Below are 22,616 nucleotides of genomic sequence, written 5' to 3'. Positions count from 1 at the left end.
GCTTTTCTGCAGTAACTGCATTTTTTTTACTCGTAAACCGGTTTATGAAATTATTCAGCAAGCTTTTTTGTGTAGTAATCATATACACTGTTTTATTACAATATCTGCCTCATAAAACTTCTACATTGAAACAAACTAAAAGCATATTGCAATTAGAAAATGTAGTTACTGCAGTAATTTTATAGAATAATTTCGATTAGGTCCCTCATTGGATTGTTTATTTGCAACTGGACATAATTTCATGTGAACCATCTCTTCTAGTGACAAATCTCCTCTCAGCATTCTTAAATCAAACATAAAAACCATAAATATTATTTTCAACAATCAGTCCTCATTTAAAGGTTTTTATTTTCCCGCCCATCTTATATAACTCAATTCTACTGCAGTAACTTTATTTCTTAATGCAATATGTTTTTAGTTTGCTTCAATGTAGAAGTTTATAAGGCAGACATTGCAAGTTCACTGATACTGCAGCATATATAAAATTGTTGTGGCTGTATTCGCGATCCAAGTATTAACAATTACAAAATATTATAAAAAGATATCATTTTAAATTAACTAAATAAAAAGAAAAATTTTGAAATAAAAATTGATACTATAATAACAAATAACATTCAAATTAATTAAATTGATTCAAGAAATGAAAAAGATTTGATGTATACATTTTTTTAATAAGCCATTATGGATAAGAGCCAACATTTCATTACTTTCCGTCACAAAAACCATGATGACTTACCGATAAATAGCGGTTACACTATAATGTATTGACCGACACCGACTCTACAGCTCACACTATGTCGGTCGATTGGTCGGTAGGTAAACACTAACTTGAGCACGCGACTGCATAAACGTGTTGAAGAACGCTACTTTAACGTCTTCAATGGTCAACAGGTTCACATTAAACGCGCTCTATTTCTATTACGTATTCAGAACGCTATAGTTGTTTTCAAACGTCTTCAACACACACTCTCCAAATTGGTTCAAGCATCTTTTTATAATTTGAATAAGGGGGAAACAGTTTGTTATTGTAAAACTCGTTGGTGGGGTGAACAGATGACGCCCTAATAAATATCACTGTTATGTGTATTGCATGCAGTTCCATGCATAGGCTAAAGTTTTTGATTTCGTTTTTAAAGCGGGTTTTCAGAGAGTTAACCACACACCACACAATCACTTTATGTCGGTTGTAACTTGGATATGATTCAGATCGACGATTTTTGTTTTACTAAAAATATACTTTTCGTACTATTTGTTGTTATCAATGTAAAAACGCTTTGCAGCTTTTATATTATGTATATTCTCTATTATTATGTTGTGTGAACATACGCTTGTATTGTGAATGTCAACATGTGAATCTCCTGTACTGTGTATAACTGAATAAAGTCAAGCTTAACATCCTGCTTTGAGTGTTTACAAACAGCAAATTACAAAAGTGTTTAATCTTTTTCACGAACCAATTACCCGAACAAATTCTAGAAAAAATGTTTTAATTAAATCCTCTCAAATGTGTACAAAATCCAATTAGGATATTGGGCCGTATTCACAAATTTATTTTCTCTTAAATTTAATGTTTACAGAGGCAAATTACAAAAGAGTTCAGTTTTATCTATTTCACGAGTCAATTAGCTAGCCTACTAAAACTTAGAAGATATTCAAATACTATTCAGCATAATAACTTGATTCGGATTACATGATAAATCCTATTATAAACAATCATTTGAATGCATTTGATGAGAAAACATATGGGTTTTTTCCCAATCGATCTCTATAAAAGTAGGCCTACTTCAATATTGCACTATGTGAGAAACGAGACATACGATTCATCATTTAGCTGTCGAGTAGAGAACATTGAAAGTAAGTATTACATTTCTATTATCGATTTAGATAGAAAACTGTATGTTGGAGAACGAATAAAAGTCTCCAATTGAACAGTTTTCTACCTTCACAATGTGAAAGACAAATGTTAATGCTGTTTTTTATCCGTCTTTTCACCATTTTAATTTAAACTTTTGTTTTGTTGTTTTGAAAAAGACTTGCTATGAACCCAACAATATGATAGGCCTACCTATAACGAAGTGTGACTCTCTTACTTATTTTGTTCCATGTAATTAAAGCGTGTTTTCATGTATAGGCTAGAATTATAGGCTATAGTGACTCTTTACTGCAGGCTGGTAACTTATTGACTTCATAGGCTTGTTGACTGATCAGGTTTTTTGTTGTTCTTAAGCTCTGCTCTGTCTACACAATCAAACTTTATGTGACAAAAAATGTGATGTGCCCATAGGTCTACATGGACATGATGATGTCATATCACTACCATTTTTAAGCATATCACTACCATATTTGGGCATATAACACACACACAAACTAGTTTGATAGTGTAGACAGAGCTGTAGAACAAAATTCATAGTATGACTATACCCTTTTCTAATTTTAGCTAAACACCAATTATCAACGCCAATTGTACTGAATGAACTTCTAGTGCTAGAGTATGATGTATATCCGAGATTTAGTACTTGGTTGTATGTTGCTAGTGTTAGTTACCTGTAACTCAACAGAAGAACCTGGGGATCAGGATATGTGCACCCTTCCAGGCAAGTGTAATAATAAGCTAGGTAGGGATGAGTTATACTGTAAATAGCCTATTGTCTTCAGCCTCTCCACCTACCTACTGTAGAATGAGAATCGATTTCTATAACATAAAGATAAACAAAGATAGGCCCTACGCCTGTTCAGGAAATAAAAAGAATATGAATTATTTTAGATAGCAATAGCTGCTGTATTTTAAATATCGATGATACAAAAATGTATGAAAATTAAATTAGATTGAATTAAGCTTGAGGAAATGTCTAAATAGGCCTAATCTATAACATTAATAACAGATTACAGTTCTCAGTTTCAAAGAGTAGGCTATCAACGAGGCATACTCATTATTAATATTAATTATTGAAACCATTTTAAAGATCAAAATACCTGGGTTGGCATTTTTTGCTATCAGTTATTTGTTACGGTTATGTAATTTTAGTGAAATGTTTTAACCGGGACTGTAGTGACATCTTAAAACATGATCCTTCTGCTTTGAGTGGTGAATATGTGATACAGCCAACAGATGGAAGACCAGAGTTTAATGTTTACTGTGACATGAGGGAAGATGGTGGATGGACAGTGAGTATAGAAACATCAATTTATTGAAAGATATCGAAGAGAGTACAACCAACACTGCAGGTTTTATGTTTGTCACAAATTCCTAAAACAACACTACATAAATTTAAGAGCTAGACCTATTAACAGGGGAGAGAGAGTAGATCCAACATTTTAAACATAATATCTGGTTAATTATACATAAATCAAATATTTGTAATAGAAAAAGACGTAAAAACATTAATTTCCCTTAAAATGGTCAAATACAAATTTTGGCAAAAATATATAAAATACCAGAAACGTAAAAGTTATATTACCCATATTTAGTCATCTGATTTTTTACCACACCGTTTATTTTTCATAGTTTTTTAAAAATGCCTCTCTATTTGTGTACAAAAGAATAGAGATTTTACTGTGTAATTTGAACTATCCCCCACACTGAAGTGCTTATTTTCAACAAGCTCGTGCAACAAATAAAATCCAAAAAAATGTGAAACATAGGGGAAACTATAGATCGATAATTATTGGAATGTATGATCAATAGAAATGTTTTGCCCGCACCTGGCATTTAACATTACCATTGCTTATACAAATGTATTGAAAAAAAGATCATACTAAATTTGAATTACGTTGAAAGAAATAGTATAGTAGGTTGTAAAGCTTGAACCAGGTCATGTAGTCAAAGGGTGCAGTGCTTGATTCAATGCAGAATAGAAACAATCAAAGGCGCTAGTTAACTTGAACATTTTAGTACACTCAGACTGTTTCATAAGGAGTACCTTTCTATCTCCAGGTGCTTGACTCAGAATGTTCTATAGTAAATACTCAGGGGTCAATTTTTAAAAAGGCAAAAAATTAATATTCAAATATTATCCATTATTCTAGGTAATACAAAGAAGGGAAGATGGACTGGTTAACTTCTACCGTAATTGGGCAGGATACAAAGAGGGTTTTGGAAACGTACACTCAGAGTTTTGGCTTGGTAATGAACAGATCAACCGTATAACATCTAATGGTGATTTTGAGCTCTTAGTAGAGATCACAGATCACTTGGATGTAAAAGGTTTTGCACGATATTCTCACTTTCGCGTTGGTACTGAGTGGTCAAAGTATACTCTGAGAGTAAGTGGTTACAATGGAACGATAGGTTAGTATATCTTCAACCAAAATTTAAGCTAAATAAATGCATGTCAGAGTAAGCCAGAGATAGAAAACAAAATGATTTTTTAAATATTAAATAATGATGTAAACTAAAGAGGGTCCATGTTTTGTTTGTTTAGGTGACTCTTTGGCATTCCACAATGGTCAGAAATTTTCCACCTATGATAGAGACAATGATAAGAACGGTGGGAACTGTGCTGCAATTTGCAAAGGTGCTTGGTGGTACAACTCTTGTTATCATTCAACTCTGAATGGACTTTACCTCACACCAGGACTTTCTTCAGGCAATCGACACAGAGGCATCATTTGGTGGCATTACAAGAAAACTACTGATTACAGTCTGAAGAAGACCGTGATGATGGTAAAGAGAACATCTTAAAAAACTTAATTATTATCTAATCTTACAGCAGCTGTGATTTGCTTACAAATTATTCCATATTTTAATTATTATATAAATTATTTTTTTGTTCAATATGCCATTTTAATGTCACATACTATTTATTCACTTTAACCAAAAATTGGATCGCGAATACAGCCACAACAATTGTATATATGCTGCAGTATCAGTGAACTTGTAATGTCATGCCTCATAAACTTCTACATTGAAACAAACTAAAAACATATTGCATTAAGAAAATAAAGTTACTGCAGTAGAATAATTTTGACATGATTCCTAATTGAATTGTTTATTTTAAGTGCAACTGGACATAATTTCATGTGAACCATCTCTTCTAGTGACAAACCTCCTCTCAGCATTCTGAAAACAAACATAAAAACCATAAATATTATTTTCAACAATCAGTCTTCACTTAAAGGTTTTTATTTTCCCATCCATCTTATACCACCCAACTCTCACTCTCTCTCTCGCCTCAATATGTTTGACTTTGTTGCCTTCATTCAATCCCTCTGACAAATCATTTTGTTCGACATCTCCGTACTAAGTTTATGGTGGACGCCCTTATTTTGCACGCTCCATTTAAACACAAACATTTAACCTTGATTGTTCTTCAAAATTAATTTTTAAAAAACCCAGCAAAATTCAAGGTACAAAGGCACCTTTGATCATGTTTTGTAAGTGTAATTAAAATGTTTGATTGTTATTATTAATCAAGGCAAAAAAAATAATCTAACAATATGAATTACAGAGGTCCCAAATTGGTGAAGTGGAAATTCTGGGTAATTTTTGAAAGAAAAAATGTAAGCATGCGATGCGTCAATTTTAAGCTTGCGGGACAACGCGTGCTACTCATAAATTTTATGCTATCACTATACTACTGAAGTAATTTATTTTCAACATCAAAACTAATAATAGGCAAAACCAATCTGAAAAATATCATGTTAATACAAATTTTATTTACAATATATCGTATTATTTACATTTTCAGTAGTAATTACTATGACTGACCACTTTGTTTTTATTTGAGAAATAAATTTATTATTGAATTGAAATACTCTGTTGTTTGTTAACATTAAATTATGTTCCCCTGTTGCTTGTTTAGTTACTTGCAGCAAAGAAGGGTCAACCTTCAGATGATAACAATCTGTACTCAAAAACATATTGAGCTTGTATGACATCAAATTTACAAGTGTTTTATGAGAAAGACTAGCTCTATATTGGGTTCTTATATGACCCATTACACTGAAAGCCCTTTCTACATGGAATGAGGCAATATAACAGTTTCATTAGCCTACAAAGGTGTGGAAATCGGATTGAACCTGTAACATGTATGAAACGAGAAACGAGAAACTTTATGCCAAAATTCCTCTAGACTTAAGCTAGCATACTTTGTAGGTATTTACACTTTCTAAGTTAGTGGCCTGATAATCTACAACCTCATCCTCATCATTTAATTACTGGCACAGAAAAACACTGTGAGAACCTAGAAGCTACATTGCAAATGACATCACATCATGTTAACTTATCCTGATCAGTAGGCACTAAATATCTAGATTACCTGGAAGTGGAATTGACGTTTTTGTCTTGTGTAGAATGCTAGTCATGTGAAATATGCTGTATTGCTGAAAGATAAATTATTTATTTTATTTAATAATTTTGGTATAAAATATATCTCTACCCGTCCCCATTCACTCTCTCTCTCTCTCACCTATAAGGTCTCTTTTCAGGATGATTGCACTCAATTGTAAATAAATGTATTTTTCCCATATATGTATTTATATTGTATTTTTTAAAGTGGTATTGGCGAATACAGCCACAAAAATGTTGCCGAATGAAAAACGAAAATATGTCATTCAATATTATTGATCTATAATATAATAAGTCATTATAGTCTCTCTCCTTGATCTACCGTCTTGAAACCTCGCTACATACACAATACAGTCTTTGTGACGTGTAGTCTCACAGACACTTTATCAAAGATTTATAGCACCCCTAAAATTATTACCTTGTGTTGTTTCATGAATATCAAAACTGCCATCAACTACAACAGTTTGTGGTTTTTGCTTTTTTACAACTTTTTTAGTTTTATCCGTAGCTCCAACCCGCTTTTTCCGCTTTCGTTGTGGTAACGCACCAGTTCTACTAACTCCTCTTACATCTGCTGCCCTCTTTTTCATCAGTTTCAATGACATCTCAACATTTGATGTCAAATCTCCGTTATGTGGTGGGTTTTGCCTTGTACACTCGAGTATTAATTCCAACTGCATATTCAACTGTTCTAACATATCCACATTAGTTGATAAGCATATCAAGTCACTTAAGATCAACAATTTCTCCCTACAAGTGTTTGCTATTTTTCTGAGAGGCGAGTTTCTTGAAGGAACGGTAACTAATTGTTCACTTTCCTGCGGACAATCATCTTCTACATTTTCTAGTAATGTGGTAATTGGGTGTGCATTGTTATGAGCCTCATCTTAAGGCAGAGATATGTAAATACGCCTTTCGGCCATTAGATTCTTGCCACTTTGAATAGCGTCTCTCAGTGCTCGACTTCTCTCATTAAGACTGGTCTTTTTATATGAATTTGACTAAAAAGGTAAACATAGTTTTAGTTTATAATTTGTTTATTTTTTGGTGAAGAAAAACGAAAATTTCAAAACATATGTCGATAAGAATTCTTGGTAGAATGGACAATAAATTGGTATTTATATTACGCTTTTATGCGATAAGCATCTCAAAGCGCAGTTAACTATATGTTACACATACAACAACTTTCAACTAAGGGTCCCTTTGTGCCACTGATGTGGACAACTTTCCATAATTCATTACAGGTAGGCATGCTATCTACAATAACTTAAAAAGTTAAATGCATTGAAATTTATATTTACCTTAAAGTCTGGAAACCTAATCATTTCTGTTAACTTAATTTTTGCTGGGCAGCCTATTTTTCGTGAACATCGCAATCTTCTTCTCTTTTTGCATGCTGGGTTGTCACCCTGGTGGTGATTTCAGAACAAATATTAATAAACATGAAAAATGTTCTCCATGAACACGACAAATCGTATCACAGGAGGTACACAGGATACTGTAGGAACAAAACTCGGCCATAATCTATTATTAAAAAGAATTTTTCAAGTATTTCTAGCACAGACATGTGTGTTACAATGTAAATTCAACACACCAAACAATAATGCTTGGTTCCCACTAGAGATGTACTGTAATACAAGGGACAAAAGCGTAAGTAACATAAGTGATTTAACCAATCACAGGCGATGGATTATTATGGACACCTCAGGATGTAAATCCCATTTGGGGATTTAGAGGGCTATTCCTGGTACTACATAAAATGATTGGTTTTTTTTGTTTCATTGTTATCTGTTTTGTTCATGAATGGTATCGAAATAAATCAAATTTAAACAGTTGTTGTCATTGGTCAACTCGTTGCAGTGTGTCTACATCCTTTATCTCTAGCTTTAAAAATATTAGTAAAATGATATTTTATGGAATTTACCTTCAGTTCTTTTTCTCTAATTTCTGCTTGTTTAATTTTGTTCTGTTTGTTTCTATCTCGTCCATACATACAAGATAAAGTATATGTAGATGTTATGATGAACGGCACTCCATCAGTAGATTGGATCCCACTTTTTTCATGTGCAAATCGTACATAGTGAGATGCAATACCTTTTTTTAGAATGAAGATTTATTTTAATATGTTTTAAGAGTTAACATGGGCACCAGTTAAATTGGGCTCAACTTCTTTATGTTAAATCATTTTGTAATATTTACCTGGTGTGGATGCATTAATAATGCCAATGCTTTTTGAATGCACATCCTGCTGCTCGGTGGTGGCAGTCGACAGTGGAGAGGGAGGTAGGCCTACGGCATCATTGTCATTCAGTGGAGCCAATTCAATTTCTCCAAAGTTGCCCCGCTTCCGGCTTCCAACAAAGTGCAACGATTTAGAATGTTCAAATTTCTTACGTAATTCTAACCAATCAGACACACATGAAACCCATCCATTTAAGTAATTTTCTGAAGGTGATTTAAGATGTTTTGCCCAGGGCAGCGGACAACAAAACTTTTCTGATGCCATGCTGTTGCTGTAGAAGAAGAAAGATTATGTTAACCAATATATATTTAAACTTTGTTCTTCCTCAGTACTATTCATGATTTAATCTGGAAGAGGCACTCGTCAATTGATTTAAATTGAGTCCGACTGAAACGGGAGTTCCTCCTAATTTAATTCAGCTGACGCAGAAGCCGTTCTACATTACTGCCTAATTCTAATAAGCAGGCTACATTCTATATACCCAGTCCAGCCATGCCTAGTATACAGGGGTATACGGGCCTATGTCCTAGCCTAGTTAGCGTTTCATAGGCCTAGCCTAGATTCTATTGCCGGCCGCTTTGGCTCGCGCGGGCGCTTTGGACCTCTTTTGGTCATCATAACAGGCCTAGGTAGGTAGGCCTGGCTAGCTAGGCATTCATATAGGCTTAGGCTAGTTATTAATGAATCAATCAACAATGGGTGATGTATTGGGTGATACTTAATAATACCAATGGGTTAAACAATGCTCCTGACCTATTATACCTTTGTTAAAGAACCAAACTAGCAGCTAGGCTTAGTGTTTTTAAAACTTCGTCGACGACCCGCCGACCCTTTAAAAAAGTATGCCAGCCTAAGTATGACGCGCCTAATGAGCCACACATACACAATACTGTTTGTTACAGCGGTACATAATCTATAGATAGCTGCACAATATCCCGGTATATCTTGTGATAATTCAAAACCATACGTTTCTATTTTACGCAAACAGATACAACTAAAAGTAGTGTTCAATAATAGTTTTATTAATATTATCCAACTTTCCTTAGTTTTATTAGCATTACCATAAATCCACACAGTAATACAATAGGCCTAATGAAATATTTCAAATTTGTTTTTGCTATTTCAGATAGGCCCTAATTTTGAGTAATTTAAATTGACTACCCTACTATGCCCATCAAGACAAAAGACAATGAATAAAATATTTAAGACACAAATTTCAATTAAAATATATGTTTAGAATTTCCAAAGTCTATAGCATATATTGCATGCTACATATTATTTATAAAACATGGAATGAAAGGAATGGGTTGAGGTATACTTAAAATCTCAAAAAATAGTAGTATAGTCTAGAGATCCAAATGGAAAAACCTGTTTTCCAAGGACTGTCCTGGGAACAACCCCTATTTAAGTTTCACTCACTGTACAAAGTGTTGTAACACTTGGAGGAGTGCATACACACAATGCAAGCATCCATTGGCTGGGGCCGTCAAACTCTGACGATAATTTTAGTCGCTTTTAAAGATGAAAATCATTGATTGGGCACTCGGTATTGTTTTATTTTTTGAGGAAATATATTTTTCTCCCCAATAAAGTCATTCATCCCTGACCTATTGGGATTCATTCAAGGGGGACTACCAATGAAAAAACACAAACAAAATGAGACTGATTGAGGGGACACTTCAAATGAGAACGCAGTATTTAAGGGACAATGTTATTGAGGGGACACTCCAAATGAGAATAATGTTATTGAGTGGTTACTCCAAATGAGGATACTGGAGGGATACCGCAAGGGAAACTGTTATTGAGGGGACAATCCAAATGAGAATGCAATATTTAATGGATAATGTTATTGAGTGGTTACTCCAAATGAGACTACCACAAGAGAAATTGTTATTGAGGGGACACTCCAAATGAGGTCCCTTAAACACAACTTCTATTGATGGAACACTACAAATGAGGGGGGACTCCTTATTGAGGAGACACCTTGTTCAAAGGACATCCTACAGTAAATCATGATGCTCATACTATTGAGAGGGGACACTTTTTTGGTCCTGAAATTTCTACTATCAAACACTAAGTTTCAAATCATTTACCTAACATAAAATAGCTGCCGAGTTTGTGATTTTGTTATACACACAATATTAAAATAACTAATATACATATTGCATATGCTAAAATAAACTTTTTCTTAATAGCTAACAATCATATCAACAGATAAAATAACCAAATAAGGTATGATTTTTGAAAAGTAAAATACATAAAATATGTTGTAATAATGCAATAGTCACGTATAGGTCAGACATCGTTTGCCTCTAACCACCCAGGTGTACAAATGGGTACCTGGTAAGGTCAAAACACAACTGCGCTGATTACTAGCTGTAACATTGTGGAAGCACGTTCCCATACATGTATGATCAAAATAATCAGGGTAATAATGTGAAAATATCATTTGCACATATATATGTATATATGAAATTTGCTCTATATAAATGAATACATTATCATTATATCAGACTTCAGACTCAAACTGTTCAATAAACTGTATAAGATGCTTATATGCAGCACTGAAAGCATATGCACATGCTCAACAACCAATCAGTGATGTGATAGCTCCTGAAACTACCCCACATAATAAATTGGATTTTAAACATGTGCAGATACTGTATAAACCGCACTCTTGTTTTAGTTACTGCAACATTATGTAAGTTGTTGTTATTAAATTTGTTGGATATGTTTATATTCTTAAATTTTATTAGGTTTTATTTAAATTAAATTGTTTACTGTATACTGTACCTAAAGCTAAAAATACCATTTTTATCAAATATTATTTTTCAAATATATCCAGAATTAGAAACATAAAAATATATAAATATTTGTTTGAATTCTACTGTATAACTGTGCATAATTCTAGTAACAATCAAAACATATTTGGCCATATGAAATTACAATTTAGTTTTTACAAACGCAAAAGGTCATCCAGAAAAGTAGAATCTAAATTCCATTTTGCTCTGGCCAACTTTTCATCCTCATATTCTCTTCATGTTGTTTTATCGTATTATCGTCTTGGTTAATTTGTTTCTTTAGAGGTAATGGGATATCGTCGTTTGTACGTGATGTCTGTGTGTGTAACAAGCCTTCGGGATGATGTTCTCCTCTTGTGATTTTATTGCACAAGGTCAAAAGGTCAAAGTTAATCTTGTCCGTGATTACAGAATCATGTTTGTAATCTGGATGCTGATCTACATAATCTCTCATCCACCGAGCAGTCGTTTTCAATTTACCTGAAAAACAAAACACAATAAAGTTTCAACCTATTGAATAAAAAATTCAGTAGTATACCCAAGACTGGGAAGCTAGGCCAATCAAAAAGCACTGCTCCAATTTTTTTAACTTGAAAAGTTATAGACGGCGCACACTAGAGGTTGATTTTCTAACGCACTAAAACCATTATCAGTGATATCGCTTTTCTGTTCATTAGAACTAATATTGAACAGCATGTGACGCATAATTAACCAATCAAATGGTAAGAATGTACTCGGTTTACCTGCTGCCCGGTCCGATATCAAGTTTAGATACGTTAACACTGTACACCTTGTATCCACATCAACGTTAACGGAGCGGAGATATTGGTTGATGAGAGGTATCATACCAGGGAAGTCCGCACCGCCCTCTATTGGGCCGCCATTGATAATGGTGTTAATGTCCATCAATGCATATTCTTTATCAATATTGCCTGTGCATTGTTTCGGACCTGAAAATAGAAATAAACAAAAAACACAGGTTAGTACAGTATTCAATATTAAAAAATGCAGTATCTGAACGTGTGAAGAATAGCTACAGCACATATACATTATTGAACTTAATCTGCAAGTGCTCTGACAAATAACCAATAATTTTGTTATTACCGAAAAGATTTAAATAAATTTATTAAAAAATATGTTAAAAAAAATACTTACATGTACGAACATCTTTCCTGAAATAGAACTTTCCATTCAGTACTGAATCTCTCTTTTGAGCTTCAATGAGGTTAGCATCTACCTGTGAGGAAAATGGAATATTCCTACATTTACTGTCAACTATCTTAAAACAGGACTCTTCTAAATATTGAAAACTTCTTTATATCCAGATTCCCAAAACTTTTTCCAAAGATATAAATCTAAAATTTCACACATTTCAATTTAACAAAAATGTATTTCATCAAATGCCATACAAATAATATAGAGCATAACAAAACCTAGAAGTAATTTTGGGCTAGTCAGGAAGTCCAGTAATGTAAGAGTTTGCTTTACTGTGTAATACTGCATCTATTATTAAAATAAATGAGGGTAGAGTCCCAGGGGGCCTGGGTATTAAAATTTGGGGAGAATTAAGGGTATATATATACTCGAGCCTGGGATTACTGATCAGTCATATTATGTCATTTTTTTTAGGAGCATTAATAAATGTACAGCAGTATGAGTAATTAGAAATTTCTAAATGATTGATGGTACAAGCAGTGATTCTGTGGTCTGTTTTTTTAAAAACCTGAACCATTAAGGAACATATAAATGTTTAGGAGCAATATTGGACACATTATCTGCACAAGTTTTCATACCTTTGAAATTGGAAGCAGAAAGTTGAGCTCAAAGCTTAAAATAACCCTTGTTATGAGTACCATAAACACAACATAAGCAGCATTCTCAAAATCTGTTAACTGAACCTAAAAATAAGGAAACAAATATCACTGTTTTGTTATCACCACATTTACATACACATTTTAGGAAAAACAATTTGATTTGGTTCATGTTAATTGGTTTGTATTATGACTGAAAAAGTGAGTTTTCAAAATGTTATATTTTTAAAATGCATAAAAACAAATAAATAATTTAGGTTTTAAAGATTGCCTCATCAGAACATAGGCTACTGACTGATTAGCTGACACAGCTCTTTAAACCTGTTTTCCAGTCGATATCGAGTTGCATTAAGTTTATAACCGGAATAAACAATTTTACAGAAAAAATCAACGCCAAAAACCATTAAAATCTCCAATTGTTGAAGTTGAAAAACATGCTTTAAAAGTTAATACATTTTGTGCAAACATGAACTCATTTTGTAAAAAAACAAACCATACCTCCATTGGTCTAAACTCTACCCTCCATCCTATCGTAGAGTTGACTGGTGGTGGTTTAAATCTCATCGTTTGCCAATTTGTTGATTGAATATTCTGTATTGTAACGAAACAAATACTACTGTTAATCAAACAATAAATACAAGGTTTGAAATTTCCCCTTTTCAACTAGAAAATCATTGCTAGCTGTAAAAAATCAATCAATCAATCAAACAAAGTTGAAAGAATCAGAGCAAATCTTGACGAACTCTACTCTAGTTATCTGTAATACAGTCAGAAACAGAAATATGCGTAGACACAGGGATATCATATACAAGATACAAGGGATATGCCAATAGGGGTTAGGAACAGACATACAGAGATAGGGATATGCCCAGACAAAAAATGGCTTTTTAGTCGCGTGCACGCAACTCTACAGCTCACTATGTCGGTCTGTTGGTCGGTCTATAAACACTAACTCAAATTTGTGCACACGACTGCAGCCATGTATATGGCCTTGTTTGGATAGGAATATACCAAGACATACAAGGAGATATGGCAAGACACACAGGGAATATGGATATGGCCAGAAACAGGAGATACTGGGGGATATGGATATCCACATAAACAGGGGACACACAAGGGACACATAACAGGATATTCTAAGAAAGTTTACGGAGATACACAAAGCCATGGAATATATATACTGTATTTTTTCTCTTATTTTTTTTTAGATTTGTATTTTCTAACCTCAAAATGGTCTGAATCTTGAGTGTCATCCTGATTAATAAGCTCAGAAAATAAAGAAACAGGATCTCTGATGAAAAGATGAGAAATATGTTGTGCAAGTAGTCGATCAATTCCTAATAAATTTTATAAAAAATAAATAATTATTACAAAATGAATAAAAGATTTTTGGATCAAACACATATGGAAACGTACTCCCATATGGCAGCTAGTAATCAACGCAAATTGTGTTTTGACCTTTACCAGGTCGACCTGGGTGAAGAGAGGCAAACGTAAAGTAAAGTGTCTTGCTTCGGATACAAGCCATGTGACCAGTGGTCAAACACACTGTGTAACACGCCCTCACATAAATAAGACACCTGTACATACCAGCATTTTGAAGTCGTTTACACACATCTTGATCGATTACCAGATCGATGTCATTATAACGTTCACTTGATTCACAGAGGTAGCTATCGATAGAGTCATATCTTGATTTGTAGATCCTATGCTTGTTCTCCTTTAGGTCCTATGATATATAAATAAAGTAGAACCTCTATTAAGGGGAAACCTTCATTTAATTTCGGGAGACATGGAATTGGCTCAACAGTAAGGAAATTTCGGGAACTTGGGAGTTCTTCCAATGAAAATCGATATCGGATAATTTTTTATTAAATTGTTACCCAATAAGTTATTTTATCCCATTCATTTTAAAGCAATTAAATTACCTTGAGCCCTCTTTCTTCATCTGTCCTGTCATCTACCGAAGACGAGATGACATACCAGCGACAATCAATATCAGAAACATATCCACGGTAGAATGGCGAGGCCGCACTTAATGATAACTAAGAAAGTAAATAATTAAAAATAAAACATAAATAAATTGATGAAAAATACAAACAAAATGTGATGTGCCCATATATGGACATGATGATGTCATATCACTACTATAATGAAGATTCGAACCCGTTATCTTCTGCTTGTAATCTGGCAGAACAGGAGAAATATTCCTTACCATTATTGGACAGAACGGGTTCAGTTGGTCATATAAGCTTCTAGCCTCTTCGATACAACATCCTTGGAAAGTCATTTGAATGCAAGAGTTTCCCATGCCAAACGCCATAGCATCCATATAGATGTGGTCTGGGAGAGCTGCTCTGGCAGATTCACCATCTGCATCATTTGGGAACTTCTCAATGAATGGAGAAGGTGTGTTTGTATCTTTATAGACTAAAAAATATAATTAATTAAATAATAAGTAATGATATAAAGTTTGTGGTAAACCACGTATATATACAGTTCTGAAAAGAACTGTTGAGTTTCTGGATGTTTCGATCAATATACTTTGATTGTCCTCAGGAATGAGAATGTAGAAGAAAGTCCAGGAAACTGGGAATATAAGTGAAATTGGGTGGGACTGGTGTGAAAGCTAAAACCAAAGCAAGGTTCACAGTGGGAGGGATTAAAATTAGATATAGAAGAGCATTTTTCTCATAAAATAATAATTAAAGTAGATAATGAATACCAACAGTAGTTGTCTTATGTGGTGGCAATGCTTGTTAATATGCTCATGCCTACTACTGCGAAGATCTGGGTTCAAGTCCTGGTTCTTACAATAAGGTATTCCAATTTATAACACACTTAGGTTTATTCTTGCCATTTGATTAGTTAACTACACATCACATGCCTAACGCATGTCTACCTAACATGATATCTAATGGGGATAATCAATGGTTCTAATGCACCTTTTTCTAAACATTTTGCGTGCAATAGGGGGGTTGCTCTGTAATCTATACTTTCTTTAAAATGATAATGTACTGCATGATTGCAGTGTGTCTATTGTATAGGTTAATCTTACTTGGTACATTTATGCAAACTTTCTCGCCTCTTCTTTTCCGAATGTTTCTAGTTAATGTCCTGAAATTAAATAAAACCAATGCTTAATTTGAACCTTGGCACTAGGTCAGGATTGAACCATGCACTAGGTCAGGATTGAACCATGCACTAGGTCAGGATTGAACCATGCACTTGTCAGGACTGAACCATGCACTAGGTCATGATTGAACCATGCACTAGGTCACGATTAAACCGTGCACTAGGTCAGGATTGAACCTTGGACCTTGTGATTGGAAGTAGAGCACGAATCAAATCAAACAAAACAACAATTTAAATATGGCATTATCATCACTATATTTTATTGATATACAATTTACCTATATCGTGGATGATCACTAAATATCACCTCATCGGGAATAAATATTGATTTTGATGCACCAGCGTCTGTTGGAGTTGGCTCGTATGAAGGGTGTGTAAAGTTAGGACAGCCAAGCCTAGAAAGAAAGTAATAAGATATATAGCTGTGTTTAGACGCTCTTCAGATAACACTGCTCATGCATGTTTTCTGATCTGAATCATGTGCAAACAAGGCCATGGCTGCAGTCGCATGCTCAAGTTAGTGTTTACCAACCGACAGACCGACCTACATAGTGTAAAAGAGATATCTAATATCCAACAATGAATTTGAGAATTCTATTCCAAAAAATTAATATTTACATAAAAGTTACATACATTATACATACTATTTACATGTTAAATAAACATATTGAAAAATTTCAGAACTATGTCATCATGGAGATATTAAAGTGAATACAGGTAGTTCACTATTATATCTGTATGAGGTCACTTGAAATTTTTCTAGCGTAAAAGAAACCTATCTTATAATATCCAACAATGAATATGAGAATTCTATTCCAAAAAATAAATATTTACTTTGAGATTCAAGTACTCCACTTCAACATAACAATTTGGTAAATAAACATATTGACAAAATGTCAGAACTATTATGTCACCATGGAGATATTTAAGTGAATAGTTCACTACAATATCTCTATGATGTCACTAAAGCTCTATGTCACTAAAGCTCTATGTCACTAAAGCTCTGTGTCTACACTATCAAACTACTTTGACAAAAAGAGTGTGATGTGCCCAAATATGGTAGTGATATAATGTCATCTTGTCCATATATGGACACATCAATTTTGTATTGTCACATAAAGTTTGCTGCTTTAGGCAGACATGTTGAAATTTTGCTAGCGCATAAATAAGAAATGTTTTTAATATCCAATGATATCTCTATGATGTGGGATACAAGAGACAAGAAAATGTGATCTGAATCAACTGATAATAATAATATTGTAAAGAACCTAATACATCTTTCGAGACGAATAGGGGGCTACCACTGTGTACTAGTATACACACAGCGACTGTCACACACAAACATTTATCATAACTCAACAAGATTGATTTTCAGCATACGCTGTTTGGTTGACTCTAGTTGACTAGAATAATAAATATTTAAAAATGTGGAACGGTTGCAAAATCAGACATTTTGAAATAGACTGTAGTGTATAAATAATGACTTAGTTCCCAACCTTGGAAATGCCGTCAAACTCAATGGTGCCTCTCCATTCTGTTCATCCAGTAGCTTCCTTACCTCTTCACGCCTGATAATAGAAAGAAAAATTTGTAAAAACACTCTCTACACTGTTTTTACAAAACAAATGGTTACTTTATTGCGACTGATAATGTCAAATTGATCATTATCATTTGATTGTGATCAGTACATCATCGATTGATCATGATCACTTGGTTGTCAGTGTCAAGTTCATGATTAAGCAGAATCTTAATTTGTTTTGCCTACTTTTCATAAGAAATTGGAGCCAGCCCTGAAATGGTTTAGACTTAGTCTGTCTACATTAACAAACTTTATGTGACAAAAAAATGTGATGTGCCCATATATGGACACAATGTGATATGACTACCATATTTAGGCATATCACACCACACTTTTTTGTCAAACTAGTTTGATAGTGTAGACAGAGATTTAGAAGTGGATTAATTGAATAAATGTAGGTGTGTTATAAAACAATGAATATTTTCATATTAATATGCAATGGAACAAATATTTGTATTTGGTGAAAATAAAATCGTAAAATATTCACTCATAAATATTCATTTGTATAATGAATTCCAACAGATTGTGCTCTACCAATACTGTACAGAAACTTAAATCCATTTTTCATTACCGTAATCTCATGTTGGCCTCTACAATGTTGAAATGTGCCAATGTGCCACCGTAAGGCTTTCCTGGTGTTCCTTCAACCATGTAGTTAGCATACTCAGGACGCCAAGTCGTAGGGTGGTTTCTGAAAAGAACAATATTTGAAAAAATAAATAAGATATAAAAAAGTATGGTATACTGTGTTAAGCTTGACAATTGAGTAAACTTTAAGAAACATCTCTACACAAAAATAAATCTGCTAACTTTATGTACCTTTTGGAGTAGCAGGGAAGGGAGGCTTAGCACTCCTAAGGGGCCCTTCAATGTTGGGTAGTTTCATTGGGCTGCTCTTGCTCTGGGCCCCCTTAAGCTTTGGGGCCCCTGCGTTTAGCCAGTGAGCGCTCATAGCCGTTACGCCACTGGCTATTATATTATTATATGCTATTATCAAATTTGACAAGAGCAAGAAATACAATTAAAAATTAATTGGGTAACTAATATACACAAATAGGAATTTCGCTATTATATTATTAATAATTACAAAAAACTCAAGGTTGAACTACTTTAGAAAAGAAAAAAAAATCAATCAATGCATTAGAAGATTTTATATTTAAAGGGAAAATTTACATTAACTACACTAAGAAGAAAATCAATACATTTTCTATATAAAAAAAACAATTTTGAAGGGCATTTGTGTTTGTAATTTAATAAGTTCTTTTTGCATGTTTGATTGTTCATCAATGTACTGTACTTACGATGGACTTGTTTGCTCTTTTTCTTGAAGAATTTTAAGAAGCTCAGGTCCTCTGAGATTTAATTGGGCTCTTTGGTTGTTTTGGTCGAGACGCACCAGCATATATTCAATCTATAAAATAATGATGTTTATGAGTGCGATGGTACAATTAATTTCATGATGTGAAAGATAAAATTCTATTTTCGCGAGATGAAAAAAAAAAGGAATATTAAACAATTGTTAAATAGTATATACCATTATGTATTATGTACTAATGCACGCCATGTGACTGACACCCACAATTGTTCAATCAAATGAGAGGAATTTGTTTAAGTGTTATATAATAATAAAGGCTTATATTATAATTAACATACTCAACATAAGGTTTAGACCTAAAGGTTAGCCATGACAATCATCAAAAAGGTCAAAGTGATTTTTAGTATAGTATACAGTAATATATAAGCCAACCTATTCAATTTCATCTCACAGTGAGTGCATGGATTTATGCCTCAAAGCTGGCATAGCCTTGTGGAAAGAAAGCCTTTACAATCTTCCATGAGCAATGGAAATTTTCACTGATAAGGACCTTACACCCTCCAGGTAATTCAGAGTGTCTGTCAGTTGTTGACAAGGCTAGAGTAATACATATTTACAGAGGCAAATTTACATTAAAACTGTAATGTGTGTATAGCATTCAGTAACTTAGATATCAATTGTGGGTACAGCATGAATGTAGTGCATTAAACATGACATGGCAAAAATTCTTATCTACTGTACTGTGTACTCCAATAAACAAATAAAACAAGGTACACGTTCTCACGAACATTGCCACATCATTATTGCATCAACAAGATGAATAGACAATTGTTACGAAATTTGGAACTCATATCATATTTCATTGTCCAATAAAATTGTATTGTTAGTCTTAATATTGTAACACACATATTATTATTTTATCGTAAGGGTTAATAATTTACTTGCAACAAACTAGCAATTTGATTTTTGAAATTGCTAACTTAAATTTTAAATCAACAATATTTTGTATTTCATTTTTGGCAAAACAATATTTTTAGTTTACACTAATAAATTATAATACTGTAAGGGATCATGTTAAAACTATTCTACTGCAATAAATGCATTTTGCTTTCTCGTAAACCTGTTTAATACAATTTAGCAAGCTATTTTTTGGTATTTATATAAACTGATTATTGCAGGGTCCGCCTCATAAACTCTTAAATTAAAATATCATACATTATTGCATTAAGAAAATGTAATTACTGCAGTAACTGCAGTAGAATAATGTTTGTGAATACTAAAGAAGATTTCCAATCCTAATCTTGAGATTTCCAGTAATATGGCCTCATTACACAATAACCAACCTTGGATTAAATCTAGCTATATTTTATTGCTTCAAAATACTGTACAACAATAACAGTACAATCAATTTTGTTTAGTCATGCTAAATCCATACAGAGATGGTTTTAAAAGAAATGCATTCTTCAGTTGTGGTTTTCAATCAAACAGTTGTGGTTCAAATCCTGCTTGTTCTCAAACATTTTCAAACACTGTATATAACATTTGTAAGGTTTTGTTTACATGAGGTTGACAAAGCAGTCACAGTTTGGTGAAATATGATATGAGTTTTTAAATATATTTTCTTCTATTGCTGCATCAATGCACACCATTGAAAAGTGCACTGGTGTGCAACATTGCCAAATTAGTACACAGCATTTTATTTGTTGTCACAATTACCATATGACCAAGTATAGTCCCATGGGATCTGAGTATGAAATCTTCAGAAAAGGGGATGGGACTATACGAGGAGTGGTCAACATTAACAATGGAATTTAAAAAAAAATCTACAATTGTCCAAATTTAGCAATATCATGGATTGGGATTATACTTGAACATGGGATTATATTGGAGGAATCCATTCATAGTTTTAAGAACAGAATTCATGACAGTGTATGGTTTAATAAAACCATAGTTAATGTACTTCCACAATCCAACCTGCATCCGTGTTAGTGCAAAATTTTTTTGTGGAAGATGTTATTCGTTAATTTCTGGTTGAGTGTTGGCATGTATGTTTTAGTATGTTTTGTATGGATGTACTCTCCGAAATAAATCAAATGAATGAATGTGAATGAATAAATATACGGTAATTCACTGTTTTGACTTGCCTCATCTCCCCATTTGAGTACGTCACCCTTGCGATCTTTTAGTCTCTCGTACAGGTTGATGAATTGCTCAACTCCGTGGTTTCTTACATGTTCAGCAAGCTTCTTGGTTTCTTCCCAAGATAAAGGTGAGCCCTCCGACAGCAAGCCCATTGTCAATCTATTATAATGAAGAGCTTAATGAACATTACTATACCAGTGTAAATTTCCTCTTCGACGATTTAATATTAAAATAAAGAACAGAGACTTCTCAAATCTCAGAGTTTCCCCGATATATTTACAATCCGATCCTGGCCCTCTCTGCTCTCTTTTCTCTGGGCCTACTACTAGCCTAAGCCCTACTACTAGCCTAAGCCCTACTACTAGAGGCTAGAAAAGCTAGGCCTAGCCTAGGCCTTCCTATACAGTATTACTAGGCCTAGCCTATGCAAGCCTTGACTTCTTTGAGAGAGTGAGCCTGCTGCTGCTGAGGGATTCCCTTGAATGAGGAAGCCCTCCTGGCCTCGGCCCCTATAAACGCCATAAAAGAAAATATATATTGATTACTTTACCAAACCAAACAAATTAATGATTCCACGGCTAATTTCTATCGTAGGCTAGGCTACGCCAGCAATACATTCACGAACTCTTTGCGGTGTAGCTAACTACTATACTACTGCGGGACTTTTGCTTAGTCATATCGCGCGCTACACATAGTACACACACCACCTGGCCTCTCGTGTCGGCCGGGCGAAAAAATAAATAGAAGTGGGCGGGGCTAAAGTAAATAAATAAACGTATGAGGCGCGCGGGTGGCATTTGTAAAGACTTTTTCACAAATCTTTTTTTTTCTAAATCGAAAACACACAGTTGTATTGTATTAGTATAGGTACGTATACATCATGATATTATGCATATAAAACACTTCGTAAGTAATAAATTAAAAGAGCTTTATAATACAAAGAATAGGACTAGGCTAGTCTAGATAGAGAATTCCACCAGGCCACGTTTACGCACGCAAGTTTTTTTTCTTGCGCAAATTGACTTCGAAAGATTAATCTATTGTCGCAATTTTATTTCTATAGGCTAGATTAATTTGACTGTTTGTTTGTATGATGCTAGCTTCATAAATACGACCAACCCAAATGGTCTACAAAATGTTGTATAATAAAGCTCTCGTTCACTCTACTAAATAATTGAAGTGCGCCCTCTCTATCGACACACAATTAAAGGTTCTCAGAGTGGTATTATTCTTTTCAATTATAACTGTGCGCTGATAATTAGGCATGTAAAATTATATCTTATGGCGATTTTAGAGGAAAGGAGC

At 33.8% G+C, this 22,616-nt stretch overlaps 3 protein-coding genes across 5 annotated transcripts; 1 reads left to right on the top strand and 2 right to left on the bottom strand.

The window, feature by feature from the left end:
• The first annotated feature begins 2,494 nt into the window (after nucleotides 1–2,494).
• On the top strand, nucleotides 2,495–4,681 carry LOC144839303 (fibrinogen-like protein A). Its single transcript, XM_078694620.1, has 4 exons — nucleotides 2,495–2,594; nucleotides 3,026–3,165; nucleotides 4,027–4,288; nucleotides 4,422–4,681. Exons 1-4 carry the CDS (start codon nucleotides 2,495–2,497, stop codon nucleotides 4,679–4,681), a joined length of 762 nt encoding a protein of 253 aa, XP_078550746.1.
• Nucleotides 4,682–4,799: 118 nt separating this feature from the next.
• Nucleotides 4,800–9,377, bottom strand: LOC144840673 (uncharacterized). 2 transcript variants are annotated; one of them, XM_078696613.1, is made up of 7 exons: nucleotides 9,282–9,377; nucleotides 8,486–8,799; nucleotides 8,211–8,380; nucleotides 7,588–7,695; nucleotides 6,705–7,287; nucleotides 6,258–6,321; nucleotides 4,800–5,059 (listed from the first exon to the last, which is right to left on the bottom strand). In XM_078696613.1, exons 2-5 carry the CDS (start codon nucleotides 8,790–8,792, stop codon nucleotides 7,174–7,176), a joined length of 699 nt encoding a protein of 232 aa, XP_078552739.1. In that variant the 5' UTR covers nucleotides 8,793–8,799; nucleotides 9,282–9,377; the 3' UTR covers nucleotides 4,800–5,059; nucleotides 6,258–6,321; nucleotides 6,705–7,173. The 2 variants fall into 2 exon arrangements, with proteins under 2 accessions (XP_078552739.1, XP_078552740.1); XM_078696614.1 differs by having other exon boundaries at nucleotides 9,291–9,368.
• A 700-nt stretch (nucleotides 9,378–10,077) lies between these two features.
• On the bottom strand, nucleotides 10,078–22,004 carry LOC144839394 (glutamate--cysteine ligase catalytic subunit-like). Of its 2 annotated transcripts, none has more exons than XM_078694722.1 (16): nucleotides 21,862–22,004; nucleotides 21,314–21,470; nucleotides 19,156–19,265; nucleotides 18,426–18,545; nucleotides 17,772–17,843; nucleotides 16,554–16,670; nucleotides 16,199–16,257; nucleotides 15,356–15,570; nucleotides 15,069–15,185; nucleotides 14,731–14,869; nucleotides 14,365–14,477; nucleotides 13,639–13,731; nucleotides 13,123–13,227; nucleotides 12,485–12,566; nucleotides 12,073–12,279; nucleotides 10,078–11,809 (listed from the first exon to the last, which is right to left on the bottom strand). In XM_078694722.1, the coding sequence occupies exons 2-16, from the start codon at nucleotides 21,461–21,463 to the stop codon at nucleotides 11,520–11,522; spliced, it is 1,989 nt and encodes a 662-aa protein (XP_078550848.1). In that variant the 5' UTR covers nucleotides 21,464–21,470; nucleotides 21,862–22,004; the 3' UTR covers nucleotides 10,078–11,519. The 2 variants fall into 2 exon arrangements, with proteins under 2 accessions (XP_078550848.1, XP_078550849.1); XM_078694723.1 differs by having other exon boundaries at nucleotides 21,857–21,990.
• Between the last annotated feature and the right edge of the window lie 612 nt (nucleotides 22,005–22,616).

Source organism: Antedon bifida, chromosome 4 (genome assembly GCF_963402885.1).
Source record: "Antedon bifida chromosome 4, ecAntBifi1.1, whole genome shotgun sequence".
Taxonomy (NCBI): domain Eukaryota; kingdom Metazoa; phylum Echinodermata; class Crinoidea; order Comatulida; family Antedonidae; genus Antedon; species Antedon bifida.
This window is presented reverse-complemented; position numbering and strand designations above follow the sequence as displayed.

What these genes read in the sequence shown, in the direction of transcription:
- LOC144840673 (XM_078696613.1), bottom strand. Translation starts at nt 8,792, where the DNA reads ATGGCATCAGAAAAGTTTTGTTGTCCGCTGCCCTGGGCAAAACATCTT. An exon ending in TATTAATGCATCCACACCAG is followed by an intron (nt 8,381 to 8,485) that starts GTAAATATTACA and finishes TTCTAAAAAAAG; the next exon opens with GTATTGCATCTCACTATGTA. An exon ending in TTAGGTTTCCAGACTTTAAG is followed by an intron (nt 7,288 to 7,587) that starts GTAAATATAAAT and finishes TTACCTTTTTAG; the next exon opens with TCAAATTCATATAAAAAGAC.
- LOC144839303 (XM_078694620.1), top strand. Translation starts at nt 2,495, where the DNA reads ATGTATATCCGAGATTTAGTACTTGGTTGTATGTTGCTAGTGTTAGTT. An exon ending in GGATATGTGCACCCTTCCAG is followed by an intron (nt 2,595 to 3,025) that starts GCAAGTGTAATA and finishes ATGTAATTTTAG; the next exon opens with TGAAATGTTTTAACCGGGAC. An exon ending in TGGTTACAATGGAACGATAG is followed by an intron (nt 4,289 to 4,421) that starts GTTAGTATATCT and finishes TTGTTTGTTTAG; the next exon opens with GTGACTCTTTGGCATTCCAC.
- LOC144839394 (XM_078694722.1), bottom strand. Translation starts at nt 21,463, where the DNA reads ATGGGCTTGCTGTCGGAGGGCTCACCTTTATCTTGGGAAGAAACCAAG. An exon ending in GAGGCCAACATGAGATTACG is followed by an intron (nt 17,844 to 18,425) that starts GTAATGAAAAAT and finishes TTCTATTATCAG; the next exon opens with GCGTGAAGAGGTAAGGAAGC. An exon ending in AGTGATCATCCACGATATAG is followed by an intron (nt 16,258 to 16,553) that starts GTAAATTGTATA and finishes ATTTAATTTCAG; the next exon opens with GACATTAACTAGAAACATTC.